Below are 20,155 nucleotides of genomic sequence, written 5' to 3' on the forward strand. Positions count from 1 at the left end.
ATAAATCTTTAAAAAAAAAATAAAAAGACATCCTTGGTCAGGGAGGAAGACCTCCGGATAATCTCGTGAGATAGATCCTATCACCCCCACTATAATCATGGGGGAACTGAGGCTCAGGGAAGTTAAGATATTTGCTCAAAGAAAAAAACTTTCTTTCTATTTCTTTGATTTTGTTCCTATAAGAGATGGTGGATGTTCACAAAACTTACTGTGATAATCATTTCACGATGTAAGTCAAATTATTATGCTGTACACTTAAACGTACACAGTGCTGCATGTCTATTTTATCTCAATAAAACTGGAAGGAAAAAAGAAATTTGCTCAAAGCCACACAGCTAGTAAGTGGCAGAGCCGATATCTGAACCCACGTCTGAACTCAGAGCCCCAGCCTTTACCCACCACATTATTATTCCGTCTCCCAGTAAAAGGAACTCAGGGCCAATTAAGCAGAAGGAACATATCAGTTTTCACAACTACCATTCCCCGCCCCAGCACACACACACCCACAACACACACATCATGATAAACTCCCACGTGACTTACAGTTTTGGCTTTGTTGAGATGTGTCATTTGAATGTAGCCCCGGTCATGGCGGGAGAGATAGAGGAAGTAGAAGGGGAAGCAGGCCCAAAGGTAAGAGCAAGGCACCCACACGAGGACGGTGTTCTGAAAGCACTTGGTGAAGTCGGGGCTGCTGGTGTTCCACGTGACATTCCACTCCTGAGGACACAAACAGGCACAGGTCAACAGGACGTCCCCAAGAGCTTGGACAAGGGGCCCATGAAGAGTTCAAAACTAGCTGTCATGGGGTTTAAGAACAACGAGGCCCCACCAGGCAGAACAGGCAAACTGGAAAGATTAGTAGCCAGAAAGACTACAAACAAGGAACAACGAACAAACGTATATCTCACCTCACCTAACGGACAAGTTCTGGGACCTGTGGTAAGTTCCATTATTGTACGAAAGATGGAGACTGCCATTTAAAGGAATCCTAAAGGGTATTCTGTAAACTGACACGTCGTTTAGTCATATAAATCATTCCTACTTTACAATCTTGGGAACTAAGAGCTTTCTATTATTCTTCTTCATTGTCATCACCATGATCCCTGTATCACTGCCATCAATGTCATCAGCATCACCACTATCGTGATCACTTTCATCAGCACCATCAGCATGGCCATCGTCATCACCACCTTCAGCAGTAGCAGTAGCAGCATGGATAACATCCAAATTGCAGTTCTATGTTCTAGGCCCTATTCTAAGTCCTTTATATGTATTACCTCCTTTAATTCTATAATTACTTTATCATTCCTTTTTCAGGAGGGAAAACTAAGGCACAGAGAGGTTCAGTGATTTGCCCAGTATCTCACAGTTGGTAAGATCTGGAGCCAAACTCAAACTCAGGGAATTCAGCTCTGGAGTTCCTGCATTTAACCACTATGCTATCCAGCCTCAGAAACAAATTTGTTTCAATTACTTTTAATTTTTTAACAAGCCACCTGTACTTCATTAGAGACACGCCAAATAGATAAGTAGATAGATACATACATAAATAGACCAGGTATATCTGTATCTGCCCAAGAATAAACTTCAGACTTCCGTAATGGAAAATTTAATTCAAGTCCTGATCTGACCACTGAACCATTATACAACTTTGGGAAAAGTTATTACCCTATCTTGGGGTCGCAATTTCCTATCTCTACCATAATTGGGTGGGATGAAATTAGAGGTCTGAAACAGGTGGCTCCCAGGCTGATATGGCTCGCAGATTGTTTGCTGTTACTGTTGTTGGTGTTTTAAGCATGCTTTTTTTTTAAAAAAATCTTATGTTAGCTGCCAACATTTAAAAATCAGGAAATTTCATGTAAAACTTGGATTTCCAGTGTCTCTTTTAAAAAATCAGAAAATCTGGCAGCACTGGGCCCATATTTCCACCTTACAACCATTGGGAGGAGCTAGCAGTAGCCAGCCTTTGGATGAGGTCCATGCGGTCCAGCTGGCCAGTCCCCATGCAGCCCCCTTCCCCCAGCACTCTATCCCCACCACTGGATGATGTGCTCTCCAGACACCTCCAGACAGCTCCGGTTCCAACAGCCTTCCCACAATCAGATAAGTGAGACCACCAAGGAACTCCAAGGAACCTGGATTCTTACAACTCCATGCAAGTTTTAAAGCCACATCAAAGAACGTTATAGAAGAGAAAATGATGGGAACAAGCAGACCATTTCACTTAAAGATACATTTGATGATCAATCAAAATATATGTTCCGAGTTTTTCAAAAGAGTTGTGCACAACGCTGTGAGTATACTTAACGCTGCTGAAGTGTACACTTAAAAATGGTTAAGATGGTTGAAAAAAAGGATTTGACTTGAAAAAGAGGGAGAGAGAAAGACCTAGGTATTAAGTACCCAAACTGGTTCTTCAGAGGTTTAATTATTCTGTGATATAAATGGTTATTTTTCCAGAACAAAGAACAAGGAATCATTGAAAAGTAAACTTTAAAAGGTCAACATACACCAAGGGATTTAGCCAGGAAACTTCTAGACACAAAGAAACCCTTAAAAGGACAAAGGTCATGCCTCTGGACTTGGGCACTGGAAGAAAGCTTTGGAAATAAGAATGAGCATGGAGAGGAGTAGTTTATATCAAAGACTATTTTAATTGGTTTCACTTATAATTCTTAAGGTGATGGTGAAAATGGGGATTAAACTGTTGGTGGTTATTATATACAAAGCAGTTTCTGGGCAGTTGCCAGAAAAAGCTCATTCCAAAGGCATCTGCCTTTCTAGTAAGATAAGAATGCTGGGACTTAATATACACAGTTAGGTATACAGGAAGCTCGGTTCCTATGTGAATCAATTCAGTAATCTGATCCTTACCCCAATTATTCCTTGCCTGGACTCCTGCAGTAGTTTTCTAGCCATTCCCTGCTTCCAGCCCCTCTGGGCCCCACTTAGTCCTCCCCACCACAGCCAAATTTATCTTATTTATCTATGCATCCATACGTGCATCAGATATGAACTCAGCCATGAACCCATCCATCCATCCACCCACCCACCCATTCACCCATGTACCAACTCATCCATCCATCTACCATCTATCCATTCACCCACCCCCACTACCCATGCACCCATCCATCCATCCACCCACCTACCCACCCACCGACTCATCCATCCATCCATCCACCCACTTACCCACCCACTGACTCATCCATCCATCCACCCAACTACCCATCCACTGACTCATCCATCCATCCATCCACCCACCCATCCACCGAGGTATTCATCCATGTCTCTCTTTGTATTAATTTACTTTTAATGGGTAATACATTTACTTTACGTGCTAAAATTTTCCCAAACTACACAAAATGGTACACTGTGAAAAATAAATCCTCCTTCCTGAACTCACAGCACTCCCCTCCTAAACCACAGGCAAAACTACCATGGCTAACACCTTGTATATTCTTCCAAATATAGCTTACCTACTTTGCTTCCCCAAAAGGTACCATAATACATACCAGTTCCATGCCTTGCTTTTTTTACTTAACATTAGAAACTGATCTCTATCAGTGCCACAGATCTACTTTATCCTTGATAGCTTAATTTTATTTCTTTTGAAAAAAGGGTAGAAGTCACAAGCCACCTTCCATTCCTGGTCCTTAACCTCCCAGTTCCTCTCTCTAGAGGTGACAGTATCGGTTTCTTGTGTATCCTTCCAGAAACTATTTTATGCATCTATAACAAAAATAAATACGTATTTTCTGTTATCAAATGGAGGGAAACATACTCCACACATCCGGCGCTGTACCTTCCTTTCATCTCTTAATAACAGATCTGAAAGATCATCCTGCTCTGCACACTTCCTCATTCTTTGTTCCAGCTGCTTTGTATTCCATTGTATGGATGGACTTGACCTTATATCATCAGCCTCCTGCTGACTGGGCACTGGGCTGCTCTTACAAACAATGAAGCCGTGAATAAATAACCTAATAAGTGCCTCATTGCACACAAAGCAAGCATGTTTGTAAGATAACTTTCTAGAAGTAGACCTGCTGGATCAAAAGGTGTATGCATTTAAAATTTATACAGACACTGCCTCCAACGGGTACCATCAGTTTATATTGCACCTAACAAGGTACAAGGGTAACTACTTCCCATACCACAGTATAGTAAAAGCTTTTGATCTCTGCCAATCTAATAGTGGAACATATCTCCCTGTAGCTTAACTTCCTTTTCTCTTTACGATGAGTGAAACTGAAAATCCTGCCATTTTTTGCATTTAAAAGCAGTCAGGTTCTCCTCCTTAGGGGAAAAGTTATAGGCTTAAATACTTGTGATATTAAGTGGGACAGATCTGATCACCCCCGCCTGCCAATAGTGGCCCTGACCACAACTGTTGCTATTGGGTAACAACCTCCAATAGCTCCAGATCACCTTTCAGAGCCGATCCTTGCTGCGGTTCATGAGGCCTTCCACATTCAAGCCCCATCTGTTTCTTCTACAATTTCTCCCGCCCTGTTCCCCAATGTGTCAACTCCACTATTCACTCAAAGGAGGATTTATCAAGCCTGTGTCAGGCACTGCTCAAGGCACTGGAGATTCAGGAAGGGTCCCTGGTGCCTTAAGGTGCCTTAAAGGTCCCTGCCTTTAAGGCATTCCCCAACTGCTAGTCAAATGAATGGTTCTTTGGGGATGCCTTGCTAGAAGCTCTTCTTGCACTGTCTTTCCACAGTAACAAACTCCTATTCATCCTTCAAAACCCAACTCAGATACCTCCTTTAAGAAGCCTTCTTCTTCACTCCCCAAACCATCAGGACACCCCCTGTACATTGCAATGATTTTCTCACGTGTCTGTCAATACCTCTGTCCTGCAAGGACCACACAAGGACCTGAGTGCCAGGACTGTGTGGTATTTACTTTTGACTCATCTCCTCCTCACCCAGCAGGTACCCAAAGGTTACTGAGTAAACAAATGGCCCAAACCATGTCTCCCCTCCCCAGCATTATTTCCTACTTTTTTTAAAATAATTTTTTAAATTAATTTATTTTTATTATTTATTTATTTATTTTTGGCTGCATTGGGTCTTCGTTGCTGTGCACGGGCTTTCTCTAGTTGCGGTGAGCAGGGGCTACTCTTTGTTGCGGTGCGCAGGCTTCTCATTGTAGTGGCTTCTCTTGTTGCGGAGCACAGGCTCTAGGCACGTGGGCTCAGTAGTTGTGGCACACGGGCTCAGTAGTTGTGGCTCACAGGCTCTAGAGTGCAGGCTCAGTAGTTGTGGCACATGGGCTTAGCTGCTCTGTGGCATGTGGCATCTTCCCAGGCCAGGGCTCGAACTCGCGTCCCCTGCATTGGCAGGCAGATTCTTAACCACTGCGTCACCAGGAAGTCCCCCTACTTTGTTATTTAAAAGCAATCCAACTGGGAGATTGGGACTGACATATATACACTAAGACGTATAAAATAGATAACTAACAAGAACCTACTGTATAAAAAAATAAAATAAAGTAAAATTCAAAAAAAACAAAACCAAACAATCCATCAAGGTAGAACCTGGCTATGACCCTGGCTTTCTGGTCTGATAGATGTGGATTAAAATTCAGGCCCTGACCTCATGTGAACCTGGGCAGGTCACTTAACTTCTCCAAGCCTCAATCTCCTTAGCAGTGCGGTCAGGAAAACACACAGGCCTGGAAAAAGTATCAAATGGGCCCATCCTCTGCACCAGCTGGCACGGTCTAGAGTTGGTAAGTGATGGCTATTAGTTGCAGAGACCAATAATTAGTAATAATCTCCACCACTAACCGCAGCACCGCCCAGAGTCAGGAAGCTTAAGGGACAAAGACAAGTTCAAGTTAGGAAGTGAGCAAGAGGAGACTGGGGAGCATCTAAGGACACGGAACTCCAGGGAAGGAGAGGTCGGAGAAATGCTTAGCAAAGGAAGGGGTTTATTCTTCAGACAGCGGCTTCCTGCTAAAGCCAGGTGGCCAGCCCTGACGGAGAGGGCAGAGACGGGAGGGAGGCGGAAGGACAGGGGGGCATGAAAAGAGGAAATCCGATTGTGACCGTGAACTTGCACCATCCCTGCTGCCACTACCGCCCGCCAATAGTGGTCTTGACCACAACACTGTCACAGCAGTGACGTAACTGGGTCAAAGGCCTCCTGCATGTCCCTCACTTGCCGGGAATTTGATGAATCCTCTGTGCAATCCCCTTGAGAACTCCTGAAGACAGGCAGTGGGGTCCCCTCTATTTGGGGTTTCTGGGGGAAACAGGGAATGCCGAAAGCCACTCTTAAGGAAGAACGACTCACTGAGACTGCCCCGAACCCAGAGATGACAGCTAACCACAGTCTTCCTCCTCAGGGGCTCTACCTCCAAACGCAGGGAGCTTCGGAAATCAAGCTGGTCGGACCATCGTTCCCTGTTTCTGCTAATGGAGCGTCCATCAGCCCAACTACTGGGAAACAAAATTCAGCTCCAGGAGTGTGGAAAACAGTCACCAGCGCTGGCCCAGGCTCTGCACTTCCGGGAACCCAGCCCATGGAAATCTTAGAGAAAGGGCATCCCCTGATCCCCCCAGTTGAGGCTTTTCTTCTCAGGACACCTTCGTCATCCATTTATGTCCCTCTCCCTCCAGTGCTGACATTCGAGGATCTGGGGAACAAGTACAAGTCTGCTTGGCCCACAAGCTTTGGAAGTTCATACAGTTTCTACTGTGTGGTGTCAGGTCGCACCCTTCTCCCTCAGAGGAATAATGACAAGCAGCACATTCTGAGCACGGATGGGCCAGGCACACCACTCAGCCCTCAGAAGAGGCACTGCTGTTATCCCCATTTCACGGATGAGGAAATCGAGGCACCAGGAGATAAGGCATCTTCCCAAAGGCCATGCTGCAGTGGGTTTATGTTGTCCACGCCCCACACACATTTTCCCTTCTCTGGCAACAGCCGCTGGCCCTTGTTCGTAAGCAAATCCTCTCGTCAGCCACATGCTTGGGGCAAAGCTCCAGGGGTAGGTCCTCTTTAGTATCAGCCAGTCAGAAGAGTCCTTTACCCACGTGCTAGTGATTAGCTCCAGAATGGGCACTTGATCCCAGTCAATCCAATCACTACAAGGACACATACTCTCTTGTCCCCAGTGACACGGAGTGAGGATGTGGGGTTGACAGGTGTCTCAGCCATTTATAAAGGAAGCACCAAGAGTTGGGAGTGGAGAGGAAGGGGTGGCACCACCAGGGCAAGTGTGAGAATGAAGATGACATCGTGAAAGGCAGAGATGAAAGAAACTGATGCTTGGTGTTTTGTGGGCTGCTGGATCAAGCTTCACCTGCAGCCCACCCTCCCACTGGACTTTTCCAATAAATTCACTTTTACACAAGTTTGAAATAAATTTGCTCTCACTTACAATACAAAGCACCCTAGTAATACAAGTTCTGATCCACTATGTCAACTTTCTATACAACAACATGATTCAGAACTTGACACGAGTGAATTTAGGGATACAACATTACTAGAAGCATACTGCTGGACAGGTCACTGTTCTTCTCTGAGGCTCAAAAAGCCCACTGGCAAAATGGAGATACTACCTTCTCCTCCACAGGAGATCCTAAAAGCCCTAATAAATGTTGATTATGACTATTATTTATAACTGCCTCAGTTGACTTTTTGGAACCCACTTCTCTTCCTATTCTCTTTCCCAATCACTCCTCCTCCCCTCCCCAAAAGACTATCTGTCTCCTTGTCCCTTTTCTTACAGGTCCAATTTCCTTCTCTGTTCGCTGTGTGACCTTAGACAAGTTATTTAACCTGTTTGAGCCTTACCTATGACTAACGGCTAATACCTATCTCCTAAAGCTATTCTGCAATTTAAATAAAATTACATACATACAGCTCAGTGTCATATCTTAACACTCAATAAAGGACTATTGTCACTAATCTTAATTCTTACATCAGTAATAAAAATAAATGAAGTTTATAGCATTAAACTCTTAATACGACGATCTTGTGTTGTTGTTGATAATAACAACACCTAGCTTTAACTGAGCACTAACTGTATGCCAGGTATTGCTTCCATGCACCTTATGTGAATTAACTCAATCTTCATGATCACCCAGAAAGGAGGTTCTGTTTTGATCCCCATTTGGTAGATGAGGAAATTGAGACACAGAGAAGTCAAATAATTTGCCTAAGATCACACAGCCTGTAAGGGATGAGGCTGGGGCTCAAACCTAGGAAGCCTGACTACTGAGCCACCCCACCCCTGACACCAATTCCTAGTGATGGGCAATATAAGAATTCTAACAGAGATTTCTGGAGCACATGCCTTCACCCACAGGGAATCTGGGCCAAGAGGAAGATGTGAATCCCCCAAACACCACCAAATTCAGAACCAATTACCTGTATTAGTTTCCTACAGCTGCTGTTACAAATTACCATAGATTTCGTGGTTTAAAATGACACAGACTTTTTCTTATCATATAGTTTCAGAGGTCAGAAATCTGAAATGGGTCTGCCTGGGCTAAAATCAAGGTGCTTGCAGGGCTGCAATCCTTCTGGAGAGGAGCACCCAGGTACCAGGTGTCCCCTAGGCCAGAGCCTAAGGTCTCTGCAGGGCTGCCCCTACAGCCCCGGCCTGCCGACACAGCTTCACTTGGCTGGGGCCTGTGGAGACAATGGAAACGGTCCTGCCTGGACCCAGCTGGCCGACCTCGGGACAGGAGGGAAGCTGCAGAGAGGATGATAGGGGAGGCGATTATGAACTTGAACTGCCGCTCAGCATCACCAGCATCCGTGAGCAGAGTTGCTCTGACACTACTGAGTAATGAGGGCCTACTAGTACCAGGCTATTCCCCCGGGGCCTGAACATCCCTTTTCGCATTCAACTGTCTCAATAACTTACAACCATCAGTTTTCTAAGGCTCAGTGGACAATTTTTTTTAATCAAGTTATTTGTTTGTTTGTTTATTTTTGGCTGCATTGGGTCTTCATTGCTGCACACGGGCTTTCTCTAGTTGCAGCGAGCAGGGGCTACTCTTCCTTGCGGTGCACAGGCTTCTCTACGGTGGCTTCTCTTGTTGTGGAGCACGGGCTCTAGGCGCACGGGCTTCAGTAGTTGTGGCTCACGGGCTCAGTAGTGGTGGCTCGCGGGCCCTAGAGCTCAGGCTTAGTAGTTGTGGTGCACGGGCTTAGTTGCTCTGCGGCATGTGGGATTTTCCTGAACCAGGGCTTGAACCATGTCCCCTGCATTGGCAGGCGGATTCTTAACCACTGCATCACCAGGGAAGTTCAATGGACAACTATTAGTCATGAGATTCCTATGTGCCAATACCATTCGGAGGTAAATAAGGTTTCCATTCTCAGTTTCATTCTATCACAAGAGGTAGATACTAAACAAACAACTCTATGTATGTCTAGGCAACAAACGACCTGACGAAGAATCAAGGGAACAGAGGATCACGGTGGGCACTGGGTGCTACTTTTATATCAGGTGGACAGGAAAGTCCTCTGAGCCAAGATGTCCTCTAAGCGAAGATGTGAAGCAAATGAAGAAATGTGTGCTACCTTCTACTATCTATGGAACGTGAAAGGGTCAGTAAGGTTCTTAGTATCATGTGCCAGGACTGATCTAAGGGCTTTACATCACAAACAACTCCAGGAGGCAGGGCTATAACTAAGCCCATTTTACAGATACAGAAACTGAGGCCGAGTCACACAGCCTGTAAGCAGTATGGACAGCCAAGAATTTGAATCCCAGCGCAGATGCCTCTATATACGTAGCAAATGTATTGTCTGCAATATTTTATCATATGCATGTACTACTGTTCCCACTTAAAATTAGTATAAAAGAGTATATAGATGTTTGCCTAGGCAGGGAAATTTTCTTAGCAGGGGACAAGAACAACAAAAGCTAACATTTTTGTTAACATGAAGAGTGATTATCTCCAGGGGGTAGGGCTGAAGCTGGTGAGAGGAAGGCGACTACTAGTTTTTGTTTTATTATCTTTTGTACTGTTTGAATTTTTTTACTCCACATGTATTACCTCTAAAAAATAACAAAAACAAAACTAGTTCACACTTTAAATAAATAAATAGCAGCAGCAGGAGTTTAAGAGTAGAAATTTCTAAATGCTGGGCTAGGAATAAAGAGAGAGCACATATTTATTGGGTGCCTACCATAAAAGCACAGTGGCCACACCGGGCCCCATGCTAAGTGTTTTCCAAGCGTGAGTCCATTTAAACCTCCCAACAGCCCTACAAAGTTGGGAATGTGAAAACTCCCCCTTTTCAGGTGAGGACTCTGAGGCCCAGGGAGTTCACAGAACTGGTTCAGGCTCACAGAGCCAGGAAGAGTCAGGCAACACGGAGATTTGAACCCATAGAGAGTCTGTCTGACACTTGAGTTCTTAATTCCCGGGCTCCACCACCCGTCAGCCAGGTGCTTGGAGCGCTGAGCGTTTTGCGAGGCCAGTGGCCCCACCGTCCCGCCAGAGGCAGCTTGCAAGGCAACGCTGTCCTCAGGCCTTGGGGATTCCAAGCTCATGGGCACAGAATGGAGAAGCAAAGTGCTGACTCAGACACAGAATCTTCTACAACTCCCCCTACCCATCCACCCAATGTGAGCAATGCAGGGTGATGGTTAAGAACGATGGTTCAAGGTCTGGGTCCTAATCTCCTCCGGGTCACAGATACGTGCCCCAAAACAAGGATTCTCAAGCTCAGCACCACTTACATTTGGGGCCAGAACATTCTTTGAGGGGCTGACCTGTGCCCTGTAGGACGTTGAACAGCATCCCTGACCTCCACCCAATAGATGCCAACAGCACACATCAGGTTGAATCCTCACAAACCACCTTAGGAGGAAGGTACTATACTTAAACCCATTTTACAGTTTTCTTACAGAGTAAGAAACTGAGGTCACATAACCTTCAAGTGACATACACAGCCAGTTGTGACAGTTAAAATGTCTCCAGAGACTGCTAAATGTGCCCCTGGGGGGCAAAACTGCCCCCACTACCCTAATGCAGTGGGCTTGCCAGGCCCTGGTTTCTTCATCTGTGAAATGAGACTAATTCCAGGACCCACCTATTGTAGAGTGATCGGGAGGGTTAAATGAGATGATCCAAAAGGTTCCAGTTTCAGTTCCTGGCCAAGAGACTAATCAACAAACACAAGTGCAAGCTTTCATTCATTCATTCATTCAGTCCATCATGCAATGAATATGTATTGAGTGCCTACTCCATGCCAAGCTCTGGGCTAATCATGGGGATATGGGAACAAAGCAGGTGCAGACCCTGCCCTCTTAAGACTCACAGTCCATTAAAGACATAAGGTCACAAATCAAAACCTAGTTACAAAGGACAACACTTGCTATGAAGGGGAAGAGCGATGGGACAGAAAGTATCAGGTGAGGATCTGAGAGGACCAGAAGCAGCCAGAGGTCGGAGGAAACGTGTCCAAGGCAGGCGGAAGGGACCCAGGAGCCTGTCCACATTTTCAGAAATGGAGAAGTAAGAGAGGGAGGGAGAGAAAGGAGAAAGGGGATAAAGGGAATACAAACAACAGCAATAGCCACAAAAGAGTGGGGACCCTGGAACCGCTGGGCCTGGGTTTGAATCTAGTCGCTGCTGCTCACTTGGCTCCTGACCTTCAGAAAATTAGCTCCTCTCTCCCACCCTGACCACTCATCTGCAAAAACAGGATTAAGAATGGCACCAACACTCGGACTGCGGGGGTGAGCACCCCAGCTTGGCAGCAGGGGCTGGGATTGGGAGGGTAGAAGGTGCAAACCCAGGGGGCTGAAACTCAGACTAACAATCACAGCAATAAGACGGCAGCTCTTGCCGAGCCCTGACTGTAACGACAGGCGCCGTGTTCTGGGTTCAGTGTGCATCGTTCCATTTCATCATCACCACCCTATGAGGTAGCTTCTGTCTCATTCCCACTTTACAGGGAGGGACACAGAGGCAACTGGAGGTGAGAAGACTTGTCGTAAGGTACCCGGGCAGCACCTGGCACAGCCTGGATTCAAACCCAGAGAGGCTGGTTCCAGAGCCGGGGCCAACACCCCCAGCAAAGGAAAGAAGGAGCTCTGCAGGACACAGCCAACGACTGGGCCCACCGTGGAGGGGCAGGGGCGGACGTGGAGGCAACAGGCCATCTATAAAGTCCATATGCAGAACCATCCCGGGTGCGAGATCCCTGGCAAAGGGGCAGCTCTGGAGCAAAGGGAAGCCGAGAAAAAGAATGCTGGGAGGCCCAAGTTAGGTCAGGGGACCTGCTGGGCTTCTGGACATTAATCCTGTTTACAGAGGCGGCAGGAGGCCTCCACTGCCCCGCACAGTCCTGGAAGAGATCTAGGAGAGGCCTGAGGCCACAGCCCCCACACAGCGGTGGAGAAGGCAGTGGTGCCAGTATCACGCTGCGGGCAGAGCCGTGGCCCTCCTTCCCCCTCTGACTCACCAGAGCTAAGAATAAAGCCCAGAAACCTGGGGGGAGGGGCGGGGCAGCATCCAGGTCTTACCCCCAGCGCCCGGGAAGGCCCTGGCCATGCCCAGACAAGAGTCCCAAATCCTCACTGAACCCTCCTGCCCAAGTTGCAGATTTGGATACTTTGGCGAGACAGGGACAGGAATGACACGCAAAAGTCTGCCTGAACAGGACTTCAAGCGCCAAGAAGAAAGCAGCCACGGCTGCCCATCATAGGTGTTTTGAATGTCAGCAGCAGGCAGTCTGCTCCGACCTGCCTTGACCCCAGCCCGCCCAGTGAGCACATGGGCAAATTACACACTTGTCCTTGCACTCTCCATCCAGCCCTGACCCCTTTGCCGACTCCTCTCCTCTTATCGGACTCTGGAGCTTCACCAAATCCTCCATTTGGTCACGTTCCAGGGACCTGTCAGGGGTCAGGCATGTGCCAGGCATGTCTGGGGACACAGCAGTAAACAGGAGGGATAGCATCTATCCATCCACTGAGCACCCTTGTAGGTGCTGAGGACCCAGCAGTGAACAGCAGGACAAAGGGCTGCCCTCCTGGATCTGACAGTCTAGTCTGATGAGAGAAGACAGAGAGTCAACTAGAGGAAATATATATACACGCAAACTATGTATTATATAAAATATAGTGTGTGTGAGTGATGATTAAAAGGACTCAGAGGGGGGGACTTCCCTGGTGGTCCAGTGGTTAAGACTCCACGCTCCCAATGCAGGGGGCCGGGGTTCGATCCCTGGTCAGGGAACTAGATCCCACATGCCGCAACTAAGAGTTGGCATGCCACAACTAAGGAGCCCACATGCTGCAACTACGACCTGGCACAACCAAATAAATAAATAAATATTTTTTTAAAATAAAAGGATGAGATAATAAAATTAAACAGAATTTATTTTAAAGAATAATAAAAGGACTCAGAGAGGGAACTCCCTGGCGGTCCAGTGGTTAGGACTCTGCGCACCCACTGCAGAGGGCGCAGGTTCGATCTCTGGTCTGGGAACTAAGATCCTGCAAGTTGAGCGAGTAGTGCAGGCAAGAAACAAAACAAAACAAAACAAAAAAACAACAACGAAAGGACTCAGAGAAGGGGGAAGGCCTTGCTGAGAAGGCGTATGTGTGTAAAGGCTTGAAAGAAACAAGTAAGTAAGCCGACTGGCCATTTGGGAAAAGAATCTGGGAGAAGAGCACTCCAAGCAGAGGAAACAGCCAGTGCAAAGGCCCTGACGTGGGAACACGTCTGGCGTTTGGGAGCAATGATAGAGAGGCCAGTATGATTCAAGAAAAATGGGAGAGGCAGTCAGGGAGGAAGGTGGGAGCTGGGGAAGGACAGACTGTGCAGGACTCACAGGCCATCGTCGGGATTCTGACTTTCACTCTGAATGGCGTGGAGACTGTGGATCTGACGTGTCATCATCTGCTCTATGTTTTCAGATAGTGGTTCTCAACCAGAGGCAAGTTTTCCCCCAGGGGACATCTGACAAGGTCTGGAGACATTTTTGGTGTCACTCTTGGAGTGCGGCTGCGGGGTATGCTATGAGCATTTTGCAGGTAGGGGCCGAGGCTGCTGCTAAACGTCCGCAATGCACAGGACAGCTGCCCATCGGAGGATGACTCGGCCCCAAGTGTCAATAATGCTGAGGCTGAGAAACCCCGTTTTAAGAGAATCCCTGCCCTTACCAAGGTTAGGGGCCCTATTCCCCAAACACACCCCTTATCAGGCAGATGGAGTTTCAGCTCCTCACCATGTGACACTGGGCAAGCCACTAAGCCTCAGTTTCCACACCTGTAAAGTGGAAATACTAATGAGATGATGCAAACATGCACTCAATTAACCATGAGCCAGAGTTCACAGTAGGTGGTCAACAAACATCACTGCCAGATCCACCTCTTGTTATGTCCCTTCCACATTTCCAGCCTCACCAAATGATTCTTTCACCCAACAGAGATGTCCTGAGCCCTTACAATGTGCCAGGAACTGTGCTGGCCAGAGCCCCGCAAAATGTCCACATCCCAATCCCCAGAATGAGTGGGTGTTTTGCCTTACATGACAAAAAGGGACTTTGCAGATGTAATTAAGTTGAGGATCTTGAGATGGGAGAGGATCCTGATTATCCAGGTGGGCCCCATGGACCCACAAGGGAATTACAAGGGAAAAGAGGGGGGGTGTCAGACAAGGAGATGTGATGACCAAAGAAGAGGGGTCAAAGTGAGGCGGTGCCACGACTCAAGGAACGTGGTTGGCCTCTAGAAGCTAGAAAAGGCAAGGAAATGGATTCTCCCCAAGAGCCTCCAGAAGGAACACAGCACCGCACCCTGGCCTTCTGACCTCCAGAACTAGAAGAGAATAAATCTGTGTTGCTTTAAGCCAGAAGTTTACAGTGACTTGTTACAGCAGCCATGGGAAACTCATACAGCACAGAGTCCACAGGGCACAAGGACCAGCGGTGCCCCGCAGCGAGCAGACGCTCCTGCAGGCCTCCATGCGCTCGGGCAGGCTCTGGTTCCCACCTCATCCTGACCTGGTCCTGCTCTGAATCAAACTCGGCCTCCACAGCACATGCTCCCTGACGCCCTGGGTTCTGCTGGCCCAGCGGGGCACTTCTGACATCTTCCTGAAGGACGGGCTGGCTCATCCTTGCCTCCCCCTACAGGGGAGCTGCTTAGGAAACACTTTTGTATGATTTGGGGAGCAGGGAATGATGGAAAATATTAATCCATCTTTAAATTTCACTTTAACAGGCAACGCATGACTCAAATTTAACTACGTATATGTTATGTACATATGTGTGTAAAATACAAGGGCAAACAGTAGAAAGTTACTCAGTCTCCCTCTTCCCCATAAGCCCATCCCCTCTGCACAGTCCCTACTGCCCGCCACTTGGGTGGCTGCCAAGCTTTTGCTATTCCAAACAATGACACAATGAATTCCCTTAGAAATTACTCCTTAAGCTAAAGAAAACACGGACAGCCTGACCCGAAGACCAACAGGGCTTCACTTAATCGCTCGTAAGCCACGCGGGTGGAAAACAAGGTGGCCCAGGTTAACTGTGATAACCTGGAGATACACAATGAGAGTCACCAAACTAAAGATAAACGCTGACCCAGGGATTCCTGTGGGAATGTAGTCCTTAAAACAGGACGAAATACACCCGAAGGAAATGCAATCACTCACCAAGAGATATCCGTACCCCATGTTCACTGCAGCATTATTCACAACAGCCAAGATGTGGACACAAGCTAAGTGCCCATCAATGGATGAAAGGGTAAAGAAACTGTGATACACACACACACATACATATACACAGTGAACTATTATTCAACCATAAATGAAGGAAATCTTGCCATTTGTGACAACACAGATAAACCTTGAGGGCATCATGTTGAGTGAAATGTCAGACACAGAGAGACAAAATAGTGTTATGTTCTCACTCACATGTGGAATCCAAAAAAGCTGAACTCAACTAGAGAGAATGGTGGCTGCCAGGGGCTGGGGGTGGGGGAAGTGGGGAGATGCTGGTCAAAGGGTACAAACTCCCAATTGTAAGATGAGATACTGTATTGTATGCTTGAAAATGGTTAAGAGAGTAGGTCTTAACAATTATCACCACAAAATGAAAACAAAGAAAGTAATTAATGTGAGGGGATGGAGGTGGTAACTAACCATACTGTAGTAATCATTTCACAATATACATGGGTATTAAATGCTTTACAGCCTAAACTTACATATGTTGTACGTCAATAATATCTCAATAAACCTGGGGGGGAAATCAGTAAATAAAGTAGTATGTAGTTCCTGGAGGTATATATAGTTCTATAAATATTATAATATTATTATATAATGTTTAATTTTTAACAAAATAAGAGAAAACACCAACACCTTCAGTGTCCAATACAGTAACTCCCAGCTTCCTGGGGCTATTAGGCCCTTAAGATGAGGCTAGTCCAAATTGAGATGTGCTTAAAAAACACACACACACCGGATTTAAAAGACTTAGGATGAAAAAAAAGAATACAAAATATCTCATTAATTACATGTTGAAATGATAATATTTTGCATACATTGGGTTAAATAAAATATATTATTACAATCATTTCACCTGTTTTTTTTAAATGTGGCTACCAGACAATTAACATCCTATATGTGGCCTGCGTTATATTTCTATTGGGCAGTGCTCAGCTAGCCACTGAAAGGTAGAGAGATCATCAAGGAAATGAGAGCGTATGGGTTTGCTGGAATAAGACATAGCCATGATTTTAGGGGGGTTTTTTGGCCCTGCAGCGTGGCTTGCGGGATCTTAGTTCTCCCACCAGGCCTCAAACCCAGGACCCGGCAGTGAGAGTGTGGAGTCCTAACCACTGCACCGCCAGGGAAGTCCCTAGCCACGACCTTTTGATAAATAAGAAATCCTTTTGAATCCTAACTTGAAATAATAAAACAAAAAGTGACGCACCGCTAGAAGGTACGCGATTGCTTCGATTCATCCCACACCTGATAAATGTTTATTCCATCCCAGTCTCCTAACAGGTGGCCTGATCTTCCTCCAGTCCACCCTCCACACAGTAGCCAAGGGGAGAGCTTCAACCTGCAACCCCGATCCCATCACACTCGGCCTAAAACTCCTCACTGCAGCCTCTGGGTCTAGCCCTGGCTTGCTGTTCTTGGACCACCCTATGCCTCAGGGTTTTACACGGCCAGTTCCTTCGGCCCTGACTTCAACTCAGAGGTATCCTTCCATTCTCAGCTGAAACATCCCTTCCTCAGGGGGTCCTGCCCAACCCCCAAGCCCTGCTCAAACAAATCCCTCATTTAACCACTTCACGGAACTCTGTATGCTTCCTTCGGGCACTCACCACACTCTGTCACTACACGTTTCTTTCAGATATTATTTATTTGTCGATGTCATATATTACCTTATTTAATACTTTATATTACATTTGTCATGGAATATGCAATATAGTATATATTATGTATAATATATGACTAAGATGAACCATATGAATTGCCATTTGTGCAGGACAAGGGTTGGCAAACTACAACACATGTGCCAAATCTGCCCCGCTGCCTGCTTCTGTACAGCCCCCAAACTAGGAATGGATTCCCCATTTTTTTTAATTTAAAATGTAAAAAATAACAATTGGCCTCTGCCAACGGCGTGGCTCAATTTTGCCTCTTGGCCTGCAAAGCCTAAAATATTTACAACTTGGTCCTTTACAGAAAAAGTTTGCCAACCCTGGATATAGGTCAAGAATCACTGAATGCCAGCAATTTCCAATGCTGCTAATTTTATACATTATTTCTTCTGCATCCCGCTCTCCCCACAAAGACGTCTCGGTGTTGGATGTACAGCTCTGTGACTACACTAGAAGCTGCCGAATTGTACATTTTGAATGGGCAAATGACCTGGCATGTGAATTCTATCTCAATAAAGCTATTTTAAAAAGATGAATAAGACCCAGCATCATTTTAATTCCATGAAGTTTTCACCTTATATATGCTGTCCTTAGAACCTAACACTCTTCAAAAAAATTAGTAAATATACAAAGACCCCCCACTTCATCACCTCAGGAAGAGGATACATCTAGACGGGACTTGTTTGCACTTGTTTAAAAAAAAGAATTGGGCTTCCCTGGTGGCGCAGTGGTTGACAGTCCGCCTGCCGATGCAGGGCACACGGGTTCGTGCCCCGGTCTGGGAAGATCCCACATACCGCGGGGCGGCTGGGCCCGTGAGCCATGGCCGCTGAGCCTGCGTGTCCAGAGCCTGTGCTCCGCAATGGGAGAGGCCACAGCGGTGAGAGGCCCGCATACCGCAAAAAAAAAAAAAAAAAAAAAAGAATTAATGCAATGTCTTTTCCCATTGTTATCTTGCTTATAACTAGATTTTACCTGTTCCCCTAACCTAGGTTTCTCACCTTCACACTAGTGACATTTGGGGCCATGTAATTCTCTGCTGTGGGGCTGCCCTGTGCACTGTGGGATGTCTGGCAGCATCCCTGGTCTCTACCCACTAGAAGCCAGTAGCATCCTCTGCCCCGCCCCCAGTCATGACAATAAAAATGTCTCTAGATCTTGTCAATGTCCCCTAGAGGCTAAACTGCCCCAGTTTTGATCCACTGGCTTAACAGCTTTTCCATCTGGCCCCACTCCTGCCAACACCTAGTGACTCTCAAGACCCACCCACCTGCCATCCATTCATTTAACACATTTCCTAAGCCCCACTTTGTAATAGGGGTGAACCAGAAACATCCACATCCTATCCTGCCCTCAAGGGGCTTAGAACTTTGTCCAGAAGGTAGGACGGGTACATAAATGGCTAAAGGATTTTGAAAGCACTAAGTGTCATCGAAGACATACACATAAATGGCAAGACACTTCCAGAAAAGAGAGAAGGGTTAATTCACAAAGCGAATGGGAAGAAAACTCAGCTTCCTCATCCACACGGCAAGGACAATAATACCTGCTTTTCAGAGTCATCATGAAGAGTGAATCCACACATCACATTATTTCATCTTCGCCCCCAACCCTTTGAAGTGGGTACTATTGTTCCCATTTTGCAGAGGAACCAACCAAGGCACAGAGAGGTAAAGGAACTTGCCCAAGGTGGCACAGCCTTGTGGCCAAAGCAGACTTCAACGCAGGCAGGCTGGTTCACTGCTACAGGTCCTGCCTCCCTGAGAAAATACACATGTGACAACAGACGGGTACCCGGTGACCACTCTATTAGTGGAAGTTATTGTCATTGTTGAGAGAACTTGAGAACTCAGCAGTCTTCTTGAAGTAGGTAAAATCTAAGGGGAGGGGGCCCAGATTTGCCAATATGGAGACAGGAGGGAACGGTGTTCTAAGACGGGGGCATGGCAGGATGGAAGGCAGCTGCTGGACAAGCTTAGGGCATGTGAGTGGAACAAAGAAGTGGAACGAAGTGCCAGGAGGGGACTGGGTGACAGACAGGGCTGGGAGGACAGGCCAGGGCCTGAACAAACTAAGCAAAGCAAAGGGGAGGTTCACTTAGGCTTCCCACCAAGAAAGTGCTGCATCACCTATACGCTGCAAAAGCTCCAAGGAATTGTGAAACCGAGAGAGAAAATTCCTGGCTTACTCTTTTCATTCCCTTCTCTTGAATAGGGCCAAGAACAGGAAACTGGGAAAGCCACCTCATCCTCAAAACAATCCCTTGGAGACACCCTGTCACTGTCCCCTGCCCCAGAGCCTTCCAACGCAAAGAGTGTCCCGGCTCGCCCATCTCCATGTCCCAAGGTCTCTACTCCCAACTGAAATCTGAACTCTGTACTCCGCATCCGTGCCAAGAAGCATCACGGGCACTGTTGAAGAGGACCAGAACTCGATGGCCAAAAGCACAAGCTTTGGAGCCGAAGGCCTTGAATCCTATCACCACCGCTTCCTGGCTGTGTGGCCTTGGGGGAGTCACTCCACCTCTGACTTTGAGCCACTCATCTCTCATTGGACTAAACACTCAACGTTACAGGACTTCCCTGGCGGTCCAGTGGTTAAGACTCTGCACTTCCACTGCAGGGGGCACGGGTTCAATCCCTGGTTGGGGAACTAAGATCCCACATGCTGTGCAGCGTGGCCAAAAAATAAATAACTAAACAAACAAACCAACCCAGTGTGAGGGGAGGGAGTGGCCACTGGGGGTTGAACGTGCTGC

The 20,155-nt window shown here is 46.7% G+C and overlaps 1 protein-coding gene across 3 annotated transcripts in view; it reads right to left on the reverse strand.

Moving 5' to 3' along the window:
* The window catches only part of ABCC1 (ATP binding cassette subfamily C member 1 (ABCC1 blood group)), a 130,588-nt gene that overhangs the window by 91,985 nt on the left and 18,448 nt on the right, over positions 1–20,155 (reverse strand). For all 3 annotated transcript variants that reach the window (XM_067706541.1, XM_067706540.1, XM_067706539.1), the window contains exon 2: positions 544–720. In XM_067706541.1, coding sequence (XP_067562642.1) covers positions 544–720 — 177 coding nt within the window. The remainder of the gene's footprint in view (positions 1–543; positions 721–20,155) is intronic.

This window comes from Pseudorca crassidens, chromosome 15, assembly GCF_039906515.1.
Source record: "Pseudorca crassidens isolate mPseCra1 chromosome 15, mPseCra1.hap1, whole genome shotgun sequence".
Taxonomy (NCBI): domain Eukaryota; kingdom Metazoa; phylum Chordata; class Mammalia; order Artiodactyla; family Delphinidae; genus Pseudorca; species Pseudorca crassidens.